The sequence below is a fragment of the Penaeus japonicus genome, unplaced genomic scaffold (assembly GCF_977035675.1).
Source record: "Penaeus japonicus unplaced genomic scaffold, GWHDUDI00000001_assembly GWHDUDI00000002, whole genome shotgun sequence".
NCBI lineage: Eukaryota > Metazoa > Arthropoda > Malacostraca > Decapoda > Penaeidae > Penaeus > Penaeus japonicus.
Genome location: NW_028234404.1, coordinates 7833451 through 7848843, shown reverse-complemented (window position 1 = coordinate 7848843; position 15393 = coordinate 7833451). Strand labels below are relative to the sequence as shown.

Genomic DNA, 15393 nt, shown 5'->3' with positions numbered 1-15393 from the left:
GTGTGTGTGTGTGTGTGTGTGTGTGTGTGTGTGTGTGTGTGTGTGTGTGTGTGTGATTGAGTACAAAAAAATGAATATGATGTACACAATTACAAGTACTTTAATTTGTATTAGATGGAAAGCCGACCAGGGAATTGTACAGGTGCGTGGGACTTGAGCTCTTTAGCCTTTGGGGCAAAAATACTCTTACAAGTCAAAATCCGGGAAAGAAGAGTGCATATTTTGTGAAATTCAGGATAAAAAAAAGTGCCTTTTTGGTCAATTTCAGAGTAAAAAAAAAAAAAAAAAAAAGTTTTAGTCAAAATCAGTGTCACCCTTTTTTCTCAACTGAACCCCTACCTTTATTCTTGCTCTCAAAGTGCCTCTTATTTAGTCAGAATCAGGGGAGGGGAGGAGGGGGGGGGTGGTAAGTGTCCTTTTGATCAGACAAAAACTTATTATTTTCCCTCTATCGACTGAGCACCAGCCATCTCGGAAATCCGCCCACATCATTTACTTAAGTAGATGGAGATATAGATACATGTAGATACAGACAATGCACAAGGTTTCAGATAAAATGACGTAGTATTATATAGATTTACTAACAATGCATTTTCATATTAGCTTTCTCTTTCAAGAATGAACCAGAGCCTTTTTTTTCTATCTCTCTCTCTCTCTTTCTTTCTCTCTCTCTTTCTTTCTCCCTCTCTCTCTATCTATCTATCTCTCTTTCTCTCCCCCCCTCTCTCTCAATCTCTCTCTCTCTCTCTCTCTCTCTCGTAATACTCCTCTCTCTCTCGATTTCTCACCCTCTCCTACCCTCCTCACCTCTCCTCACTCCCTCCCCGATCGCCTCCTCTCTCTCACTCTTCAGTCCTCTCTCCCTTACCACCCGTCACTCCCTCTCCCTCGTCCCGCCATATCTCTAATCCATCTCCAACTCGCTCCATCTCTCCTCCCCCCTCACTACCCTCATCCTCGCTGTTCTCTCATTCGCTTCGCCTCCGCTTCCCTCTCCTCTCGTCTCTGTCCCTACTCCCTCCTCGCCCTCTCCCTCATCTCCCCACCTCTTCTCCCGTCTCCGCGTCCTCGTCTCTCTCTCCTCATCGTCTCCTCTCTCCTTACTCGCTCCCCTCTCCCCACACTCACCCTCTCTCTCTGTCAACTCCCTCTCCTCACCCCATCCCTCCTCTATTCTGAGCTCCTCATCCCCGGGGGGGGTCTCCTCTCCCCCGGGTATAACTACCACTCAACACCCACACACTCCACATCACTCTCATCTATCCCCCCTCTCCCTCCCTTCCCTCCCACTATTAATTCCTTCCCCCCACCTCTTCCTCTTTTCCTCTCTTCCTCTCCCTCAGACATACAATCAAACAAACACACACAAGCATACTAAATTTGCGATTTCCAACAATACCAAATTGTGTGTCACCATCTTTCACATTTTCATTCATTTTCATGAGTATGATTCACTTTCACGACATTAAGAACATTTTTTCAGTCAGGAACTATGATCATTTTTGTAAAAATTATTTTTGCTATTCAGATGAAACAATAAAATCTGTATTTGTTTTATGTTGTTTTATTTCTTTGTCCTTTTATGGAAAGATGCAGTGGAAGAAATGATAATAATTAAATCAATTTGTATGTTTTTTTTTTTGTTTTTTTTTAATATTGAAATTAAAGATTGCAACAAACAACAACAAAAAAGATATAACATATTGTTGATAAAGATATGAATAAGACGAATATGAGGTATATACAAGATATAAAAAAAATATATCTTATAATCTTATCATACATATTGTTATGAAAATTATATATGAGATGTAATGAAGGCGTTTTCCATTGAATATTCACCATAATTATGTGTAATTAAATCGAAATAAGCTAATTACATTTTATCTTTATCTATGTTTGTAACAAACAACTCTTGTTTTTGTTCATTTCCTTCTATTTCACTTATTTACTTATCTACTTATTCTGGGGTCGAGTCGATGATAGTAAGACACATGGCCCCGGAGAATGAATAGAATGTGGATTTCCTTAAAAATATAAAATATATATAATATTTATATAATATATATATATATATATATTATATATATAAGATATATAAATAAATATATGTATGTGCCTGTGTGTGAGTGTGTGTGTGTTGAGTGTGTGTGTATGTATAATTAATTATGTTACATATAGTATATTATAGTAATATATATATATAATATATATATATATAGACTATATCTATATCTGCACACACAAGCACACACACACACACACACACACCCACACACCTATATATATAATCCAAATATATATATATATAAAGTATATATATATATATATATATCTAGTATATATAATATATATAAATATATATACACACATACATACATATAAACATATAAATATATATAAATATATATATATCAATATAGTATATAATATAAAAATATAATGTCTATATATATATATATATAATAATATATATATACTATATATATAATATATATATGTGTGTTGTGTGTGTGTGGTGTTGTGTGTGTTGTGTATGTGTGTGTTTAATGTGTGAGTATGTATACAATATCTGTTGTAGTGGAGTGAATTGATTGTGTGTGCGTGTATCTGTGTGTGTGTGAGTGAGGGAGTGAGTGAGTGAGTGAGTACGTATGTGTGTAACCGCGCGTGTGCACATCTTATCACACCCACCCTATCTTATCCGACATATCTCACCCATGAACAGGAATACAAACCACATAACCATCTAGATTTTTCTCGCGTCAGGTACGTCATCCTCAAGCCTCGAGTTATCCTTCACTTATTGATCCTTCGGTCCAGCTCTGCTTCTGTGTTTGTTTGTTTGTTTGTTTGTTTGTCTTTTCCTTCTCTCTTTTCTTGTTCGTCTGTATTATCAGTTTGGAAAGTTACCTTTGTGAATAATATATGTATTATTATTTTTTTTAATGAATAAGTTTTGTTGTATATGACTATTGACTGTAAAGATTTCTTTGTGCTATGGTAATTAAAAAAAAACTAGTATTATCATTATTATTATCATCACTGTATTTTCTATTTATCCAAATATATATTTTTTAACTTTTAAGATGAGAGGGGGTTGTGGGGACAAGAACCAGCTACAGAAAGTTTTAAAACTCGGTAAAACAGTGAGTTAAATACAAGAGGAATACAGGTGAACTGAAATTAGCACCGGGTACAGCATATCAGCATATCTACGCTATCAGTAAATAAAAAATAATAATAAAAAATAAAATAAGAATAAAATAAATAAAAACATTAAAAAATAGTTCCTGAATAGATTACAGTTACTAAGAGTGTTTTGTTGTTGTTTTTGTACAATAACCGGTTCAAATACAACGTAAAAGACAATATACGTTTATTGACATTACAAAAAAAAGTAAATACGTTTCTACCAACTCAAGAACCGATCGCGTTTTGTACACGTTACGATACGAAAGTTTCCAAATGTCGCCAGAATTTTTTGACAAATGTTTTAGTGTCGTTAATAAACCTACTTGTTTTGACTACGATGATATATGCAACATGTGATTCGTTACTGGCCCTCCCTTTTGGTATTTATTTTATTTAAAAAGGTTCTGTGGAACTAAATAAAGAATTCATCTCGGGAGACGTGGCAACACACTCGCCCCACGCATCTGCTTGCAGAGGCTGTAAACATCATTGCATTTTCAGCTTTTCTTCGCGTTGCAGTGTTGCTGTTCCGTGTCCAATCCCGCTCTCCAGTAGCACTTGGTCTTCCTTAGTGGTAAGTGATTTCTTATATTTGTTCTTGTGTAATGATATTGTGTAAATTCACCGTAAATGGCGATGACGTAAAGAAAAATCAGTGATTCTGTTCGTCAGTTCCCGAAAGCTTGCAGAAGGGATGTCATTTTATTTGATTGCATTCACACCAAAGTCATACGTTGGGGTTTTATCCACTCTGGTACATTTTTAAGAGGATTAGCTTCAATTCCAATTGATTAGCTTCGATTTTGCATGACGCCCTGTATCCTTACGTCAAATATTAGTGTCATTCATTGTTGTTTCCTGAAGTATTGGCTAAGAGCCATCATGCACAGTCTATTGCACAGTATTGGCGACGCAAAACCTTCAGTAAATAATACCATGCATTGTTAAACATAATCTCACGTGTTCTCTTAGTAACTTAGTACAATAAAATGATAATATTTGAAAACATTTCAGACTGCCATACATAAACACGTCACATAATCATCGTTGTAAGTTATTTTGTTAATTAAGCAGGGATAGGGTGTTTGGTTGTGGTAATTTGCAGTACGAAAGAATGTAATATCTTGTATTTGATGCAGTACATGATGTAAAGTATTACACATTATGAGACCCCTGTCATGAACGTGTACGAGACATGTTGGTAGGACGTGGCACCGGCCGACCCTCAAGCGCTTTGAAAAACTTTTTTGCTTGAAACCTAGAAAGCTATTCATCTTAGAAGAAAAACAAATTATCTGTCGATATTGATATAAATTTTGAGTGCACACACTGTCACACACACACACACACACACACACACACGCACATGCACACGCACACGCACACGCACACGCACACACACACACACACACACACACACACACACACACACACACACACACACACACACACACACAAGCACAACACGACACGACACAACACACACACCCAAGTAACACTCACTCACTCCACCAAACAACACACTCTCCACTCTCTCTCTCTCTCTCTCACTCTCTCTCACTCTCACTCTCACTCTCACTCTCACTCTCACTCTCACTCATACTCACACTCACACTCACTCACACTGTCTCAAACACACACACACTGTCACACATACACACACACATAGACTTAAACACACACGCACACAGTTAAACGCACATGCACATAGTTAAACACACACACACACACACACTCACACACACACACACACACACACACACACACACACTCACACACACACACACACACACTCACACTCGACCACACACCACACACGCACATTCACACGCACACGCACACGCACTACGCACAAACACAACACACACACACACACACACACACAACACACGCCAAACAACACAAACACACACAACATCACAACACACACCGTCAAACGAAAACCCACATACAACTTACCACGTACCAACACACCACCCACTCTCCACTCAACACACATACACTCTCACTCTCTCCTCTCTCTCACTCTTCACTCTCACCTCCTCACTCTCACTCTGCTCAACATTCTCACGTTCTGCACCTCACTCTCACTCTACTCACACTAGCACACCTACTCACACTTATTCCCTCAATCACACAACACACTAGTCACACATACACCACACATACTAAACACACAACAACGCACACCGTTAAACAACACAATTCAGTTAAACACTACATCAACAACACACACCACTCACCTTCACACAACACTATACGACACACTCACACACACGCACACCCACATCGCACACACACACACACACTCACACTCCTCCACACTCACACACCAACACTCTACACTCACACACTACCACTCCTCTCACAACACCCATCACACTCACACACACTCACACACACTCAACACCCACACTCACGACACACACACACACGACTCACACTACACACACTCAACTCACACACACTTACACACACACGTTGGACTACACATTAACACACGACACACACTTACACTCACACGTCCACTTACAGACTCACACACCACAGTCCACTTACACACCACACACACACACACTTACACACACACTTTACACACACACACTCACACAGTTACACACACACAGTTAAACACACACAACACACAGCACACACACATACACACACACACACCTACACACATGTCAACACATACACTCACACACACACTTACACCACACACAGACTTACTCACACCATCACACACACTCACACAACCTTACACACCCACTTACACACTTCACACGACACACCACTTACACACACACACACACACTACTCTCGTCTCTCCGTCCTACACTCGCATTCACTCTCTCTCAATCCTCTCTCTCTCTCTCTCTCTCTCTCTCTCTCTCTCTCTCTCTCTCTCTCTCTCTCTCTCACTCTCACTCTCACTCTCACTCTCACTCTCTCTCTCTATCTCCCTCTCTCTCTCCCTCTCCTTTCTCTTCTCTCCTTCCTTCCACCCCTCTTTCCTTTTTTTCTCACTCACTAATTCTCACTCTCTCCCTCCCCTCTCCCTTACCTTTCCCCTGCCCCTGCCCCTTCCCCTCCCCCTCCCCCTCCCTCCATCCATCCCCTTCCCTTCCCCTCCCCTCCCTCCATCCATCCATCATTCCCCTCCCCTTCCCTCTTACCCCCTCCCCCTCCCTCCATCCATCCCCTTCCCCTTCCCATCCCCCTTCCCCCTTCCCCACCCCCCTTCCCCCTCCCTCCCTCCATCCATCCCCTTCCCCTCCTCTCTTCCCTCCCTCCATCCATCCCCTTCGCCTTCCCATCCCCCTTCCCCCTTCCCTTCTCATCCCCCTTCCCCTTCCCCACCCCCCTTCCCCCTCCCTCCCTCCATCCATCCCCCTTCCCCTCCTCTCTTCCCTCCCTCCATCCACCTCCTTCCCCATCCCCTCCCCCTTCCCCTCCCTCCTTTTTTGGGGAATAAAAGAAAAATGAAAAGAACTAAAGGGGGAATGATAGATCATAAATGAATGAAAACAACATACATATGAAACAGAAAAGACTAAAAGAAATCCTGAATCCATTCCATTAAAAGTACAAATCCCTTCCCCCACATCCCTCCCCATTCCACATCCCCATCCCCATTCCCCTCTCTTACTCTTCCCACTCCTTTTTCTCACTCTCTTCAATCTCACTCTCTCGCCCCTCCCCTTCCTCCATCCCTCCATCCTCCGATCCATTCCATTTCCCGACCCCATCCCTGCCATTCCCTCAACCATCCCCCTCCCCATCCCCCATCCCCCATCCCTTCCCCATCCCCTTCCCATCCCCTCCCCATCCCCTCCCCATCCCCCAGACCCGCCATGGGAGCTCAGAGTGCCAAAGAATGGGGACCCATCCTCGTCAACGCCCTGCCCGCGTTGCAAGCCGTTTACCAGAAGCTGAGCAAGGACAGCACGAAGAGCAATGAGGAGAAGAAGAAAATGGGCGAGGTAAGTGAGGATTGATTAAGTCTTTTTCGCCTTCGCTTCTTCTTTTTCTTCTTCTCTTACCCCTTTTTCCTCTCCTTCTTCTTTTTTCCTTCTTCTCTTCCTTCCCCATATATAAATATGTGAATAAAATATATATATCTGCTAAATATATATATATATAAAGAGTATAAAATTCTAAATAATTTAATATAACTAAATACATATATGTTTAAATAACTCTATAATCTATATATATATATATCTCTATATATAAATAATATATATTCTATATAAATATGTATATATATATAAATTATATATAGATATATTATTGACATACATATAATATAGAATAAATCCGAACTGTAAATATATACATAAAACGAAAATATATATATTAAATATCAATACTTCTCAATATATGACTCTTAATATCTCCAAAACAAAAAACAAAATAAAACAAGACTATATAAAAATCAAAAATCTCAAACTATATATAATATAAAGTAGTATATATATGTATTGTGTATATATATATATAAATATATAAGAATATATATAATAGTTTATACACATATAAAAAGATATAGAAAATAATCTTAATATATCTATATATAACTGAAACAATGATCATATAATATATATATCAATATTATATATATAAATATATATAACTAAGTAAATCTCTAAATCTCTATCTATAATCTATCTCTATATATATTTAATATAAATCATCTGTCTATTATGTCATATATATATATATATAATTTATAGTAGATATTTATCTATATAAGTAATGATATTATAACTATATATACATCTTATATATATAATACATATATATATATACTTATATTAAATAGTATATCTATATATATAATATATATATATAATAAATATATTACATATATTAAACATATATATACATATCCCACCATATACACAATTAAAACAAATGTGTACAACATCATACATAATAAGCACATATATATGTGTTTTGATATATAATGTGTGTGAGTTTGTTGTGCGCAATGCATATACAAATACATACAGTGCACAACTAAATGTGTGTTTATAAATATATATATATATAATATATATATAATATATATATATATAATATCTAGAAATATCAATAATATGTACATATTATATATATGTAAATATAAATAAATATAGATATATATATATCTATATCACTATAACTATATCAAATATATACATACCCCAATAACACATATATATACCTATCTACCAATATATCTAAATATATTAAATACTATCTATATATAAATATCAAATATATATCTCTCTATATATACCATACCTAACAAATCCGTACTATTAACCCTCTATGCCCAATCTACCAAAATATCTAAATCTATATAAATATATATATACTAAATAACAATATAGTATGTAAATATATTTAAATCTAAACATATCAAACTATATATAAAAAATATATGAATAACTAAAAATATCTATATATGTACTATATATATATAAAGCTACTAAATATAACACTCTATCTATATCTAAAAAACATATAACTCGGTCTCTAAAACCTACCTAACGAATAAAAAAAACGCACTAACTCACACTCAATACTTACTCACTTATAACACACACAGACTCAAACATCCTCGTCTCTCACACTCTCTCTCCACAAAAACAACAACACACACATCCCACACAGCACCCTCACACTCCCACACACGCCCTAATAACCCACAATACCTCACAACCACTAACCCAATAAACAATATAAAAACTACTCGACAAACTCTCACACAAATACTCAAAAACACTCTAACACAATAAAACTATCGTACCACCACAAACTCACACACACACTCGCTAAGACTCACCTATATAAAATCTAAATATATATCTACTGAACAACCCCACTCATATAAAAATATATCTACTAACAAAATCTCTCTCCCACTCAAACACAAGACTCACACACATAAATCAATAATAAATATAAATATAATCCTATTTATGAATCAAATATATCTACAATATAACTATAAATATATATAATATAAATACCAATATAATATCTATATCTAATATCAATTATCACACTAAACTCCTCACTATATATACCCGATAAAGTAAAAAACATAACAATCACACCTCGACACTACTACCAAACTCTCTCACTCAAACTCCACCACCTCACTCACTCACACTCTCTAGAAAAACCCACTCCTCACACACACTCACACAAACACACCACTCACCCACACTACACACAGCACACACTCACACACTAAATCTCAAACTCAATCTAACTCACCACACACACACTCACTACAAACCTCACACCCCATTCAACCACCCACACACACTCACCACACTCACACTACACTCACTCGCACACACACCACTCACACAATTAACACAACTAACTCAAATCAAAAAACCCCACAACAATCGTTCCACCCCAAATAACATAATAAATCTAAAAAACTATCAATCACACTCAAAACAATCTCCTCTCAATCTATACTCTCAAAAACTCGCAAACACAAAATACCCTATCACTCAATATAAACTATATATACTAAACTCTAAACAATCAATCTAACCCACTCTCTCGCACACACACACACCACCTCAATCTCTAAACAACACTCACACACACACTTACAAACACACACACACACAACACACACCCGACAAACAACTCAATCACGTCCTCTCACACAAAACCACCCTCACACGATCTAGCCACCAAATACACTCTCCCCCACTCTCTCACCACTCTATATACATACACTAAACCTATCATAACACCCACAAATCCCACCACACACCCTAACAAACAGTCACAAAACACACACTCAAACAACAATACTCATTTGTATTGAGACTGTAACTCACCACACACACAAACAATCAACCACACTCAACACTCAACTCTCCTCAAAGCACTAACAATTCACCCACTCCCTCACCCTCACCACACCCTCACACCAACACCACCCCTAACTATATACACTATAAACAAACACACCACACCCAACCCACACACACACACACCCCCCATCAACTCACACACTCACACACTCAAACAGCATACACTCACACACACACTCCTCACTCACTCACACATGATAGAGATTAGATATGACATGATATAGAGATATAGATATATACAACGACACACACTGCACTCAATCTCTCACTCACACTCTCTCACTAAACCTACATCCACACCACACACACACTCACGAATCACTAACACACTTATATTATATATACACATCACACACACACTCAACAACATTACACACACACACACACACACCACCCACCCCCCCCCCCGCCCCCGGCCACACACACACGACACACACACACACACACACGACACACACACACACACACACAAACCACTCACTCTCTCCCACTCACCATACACACACACACCACACACACCACACACACGTCACGACTCACACAGCACACACACACACCACACACACACAATACACCCAGCACACCATACCACACTCACCACACACATACACACACACACACACACACACACTCACCCACCCCCATACACGACACCATACACACGACACACACACGCACACCCCACACACACACACACACACACACCATACACACATCACACACACAACACACACACACAGCCACACACAGCAGCTACACACTAAACACAGCAGCCCACACACACACACCATACACGACACACCACAAACACACACACACACACACACCACACCCCCACACCCTCACACAACACACACACACACACACACAGCACACCCCCACACACAACCCACACACCCACACACACCACACCAAAACACCCACACACACACCACTCTCACCATACATACACCACACCCCACCCCCACATGCACACACCCACTCACCACACACAAACCCACACACACAACACCCACACACGAAACACACACACACACACACACTCAAACGACCCCACACACACATATATATATATTTTAGTAGATAGTAATTGCCTCTCCTTACCGCTCACCCCCTCCCAACTGCTGACCACTCAACATATTAACAATCAAACACCCCCCCCCTCACACCAGATCTCACACTAACACACTCACACGACAACACATACACACTCAAACTCACCACACACAAGCCCCCCCACACTAACACACTCTCACTACTCACACACTCTCACACTCACATATCTACACTCAAACACAGACACACATACTTACCATACATATCATACAGACAAACACACCTCACACACACACAAACACTCACTACACACACAAACAAACACATTCAAACACAATAATATAGATCATCCACACACACAGCACAAATTCTCAATCAACACACACAATTATACTATCCCACACATCCCTCCCTCCCTCAAATCTCAATACAAACACACTCTAACACACACACACACACACACAACACCCACACCACCCACTCACAAACACCACACACAAACCACCACGCACACCACCCTCCCACAAACACACACCCACACACACACACACTCACACTCTCACACACGCCCACACTCACACACCCACCCACCCACCCACCCACAAACACAACACGTACACACCCCACAAACTACACCTAATGACACACAAAATACTATCACACTCCCACCAACCCACACACGACACACTCACACACACCGCAAAAACTCATCACACAACTCATCTAAACACGTCACACGAGAACTACCACACCCAAACCCCCAACACCCACACCCAACCACTCTGCCCACCACACACAATCTCCCTAAAAACACTCACTCACATACACCCTCACCACACACACACGACACACGACACCCCCACACCATCTCACTACCACACACACACCCACACACACTCACCCACACACTCACCCACAAAACCACACATACTCACACACTCACGCACACACAGCAACCAACACACACACTCACACTTCACCAACAGCCCACACACACCCACACAGCACCCACAGCTCACACCCCCTCTCTCTCGCATACTCACACAAACACACACACCCCACACAAACTCACAGAAAACACACACACTGATAAACCCACAAACACACAACAAACAACACATCCCACACCCACATCTCGCCTCACACTCAGATAAAAACACACAAACCCGCCCCCCACACAACCACACAACAAACACACACACTAACACTCACACACACACAGGCGGACACGATCAGGGTACACACATACAGCTCACACTCACACCCCCCCCCATATCACACAAGACTCAATACTATATATAAATACTCAACAACACAATGTAATCTATATCTCTATATGTTATCTCTATAATTATGAAAAGAAATACAGTCTGACATTACTCTTATCCTCACCTTCATCTAACTAACTCACACTCACACACACAACAAAATCACTCACTCACAAATTGAGAGTCCATGCCAAACTAATCACTCTCAAAGATCACACACTCTCGACTCCACAAATCAATAACTCAACATAACACAACTACCACCCTCCCACCATCCCACTAAAACTCTAATCTTATCACAATATCTCTCACAACTATCACACACTAACACTCACTATACAAACACCACTAAACTCACACTCTAAAAACCACCAACCCACACACACTCTCCCAAACACTCACTAACAACGACACACACACTAACACACACACTCACCCACCCTCCCCCCACCCTCACACACTGCACACACACTCCCACAATCCCAGTCACTCACAGACACGACACACACACACACTCTTCCAAACCCAACCAAACACCACACACACACACTACACCCTCCCACGACACACACACACACACACACACACACACACCCACATACCACTCCACCCACACCAACACCCACACACACCCACTCTCACCACTCTTCAAAACACCACACACAAACACACACCACACCCACACCCACACTAACCCAAACACACACCCCACACACACACTCACCCTCACACAAGAACACAAAACTCTCAGTCTCTCACACTCCCCCAAACCACACAACACAACGACACCACACTTCGACACACGCTACTCTACCTACAATACATATATAACCCACAAACAAACTGTCACATCAAACACAATATCTAACTTCAGAACAAACACACTCTGTAGTAACCATATAACTAATATATAACTACTAGAACAACAATCTATATAAATCTACTCACATAACTAAAAAACTAACACAAAATTTACGACATTAAAACATAAATACACCCACTAACAACTACAAATCTCTCACAATCACTCTCACAACTCTGACTTACTTTCTCAAACACAAACTCAGACAGCACAATCACAAACTCTCTCACGACACACAGACACAATAACCACACACACTCTAAGCTCCCCTATCACACGACCCACAAAGTCACACACCCCACACACCACCCACCACCACCATCACACCCACTCAGACGACCACACTCCACCACTCTCCCCCTATAAACCTCACACACCAACACTCACTCTCACACAAACACTCTCTCTCTCACTCCGAATCAAACCATCAACACTCTCTGTGAAGAGATTGAGACCTTCATCTATCGATCTTTTTCAAAAACTAACCACTCAATATAAATACATATCACTCACACAACACACACTCACACTCACACTAACTCCCTATCCATCTAAATCCATATCAAATCCCAACACGCATCACCACCCCTCAATCTCTACTAAAACAACTATCTAACTCTTTGTTTTGAGATAGACAGCCACACCCCACAACTCACTCACTCACCACCATCTCAAAAGCACAATCTAACAAAACACAAGCTCACCGTCAAAAACTCAACCCTCTCCCCACACTATCTGATCTATATCAAAAACACCATCCCACTAACATATTATATCATAAAACAATATATACAACCTAACAATATACAATATCTATATATATATACTATATTATTGGTGAGTTAGTAGGTTATGTGACATAGTTAGATTAGTCTACCACAATCTCACACACCACTCTCTCAACTCCATCACACACGCTTGCACGCATACACGTCTATCTAACGCACACACATATAGTAATACACTCACCTCACTCACACAAAAACACACAATCACACACACACACACACTAACTCTCACTAACACACACCCCCCCCCCCCCACCCCCACACACACATAACTCACACTCACACACACACACAAACACACACACACACACACACACACACACACGACACACACAGTTATAGTTTATATATGATAAAACTCCCACAAACAACACACTCACACGACACACACTCACTACACACACACTCACTCACACACACAAGCACACACCCCCTACAACCCATATCACATTTCACTCACGACCTCGACTTCACACACTACCCACTCACCAGTCACACACAAACACTCACACACACACACACACCACCCCACACACACACACACTCACACACTCACACACACGACGCATGAACCCACACGAGCACCACACACACGACACACTCCCACACACAACCACACACACAACACACACACACACGTCAGACACACACACCTACATACACACACACACACAGCGACACACACACCAACAACACACAAACACTCTCACACAACCATACACACACACCCACTCACACACCCACACACACACACACACGCACTCATCACACTCACACACCATACACAGCCACCACACACACACACCCACACCACACACAACCACACAACCAACACACACACCGAACACAAACACACAACACACACACTCGACACTCACCCACACACACACACTCCACACACCACACACACACACAACACACACGACACCATACACACACACCACAAACACACACACACACACTTCACAAAAACACACACACACAGCACACACACCCACACAGCACCCACACACACACACACTCACACACACGACACTCACAGCACACAACCCACACCCACAGCCACTCACACAACACACACCATATACACACACGCACAAACACACCAGCACACACACAACCACACACATCACACACACACCCACACCCACACAACTACACCCACACACTCACACACACACACACAGCAAAAAAACACACACAACACCCACACCCCATACACACACACACACACCCACACACCCACATATATATATTATATAATATGATATCCACACCATACCCACACCCACACCCCATCTTCCCACACACATATGAAACACACACACACC

General features: G+C 40.6%; 1 protein-coding gene across 2 annotated transcripts in view; it reads left to right on the top strand.

Moving 5' to 3' along the window:
• Positions 1–2712: 2712 nt before the first annotated feature.
• Positions 2713–15393, top strand: part of LOC122263007 (uncharacterized) — a 29061-nt gene continuing 16380 nt past the window's right edge. Inside the window, exons 1-3 of one of the 2 annotated variants that reach the window (XM_043031291.2) lie at positions 2713–2769; positions 3697–3769; positions 7043–7178. In XM_043031291.2, the coding sequence (XP_042887225.2) occupies positions 7050–7178 (129 nt within the window). In that variant the 5' untranslated portion in view covers positions 2713–2769; positions 3697–3769; positions 7043–7049. Of the gene's footprint in view, positions 2770–3640; positions 3770–7042; positions 7179–15393 lie in introns of those variants that run through there. The other variant, XM_086546703.1, reaches the window with a different exon arrangement.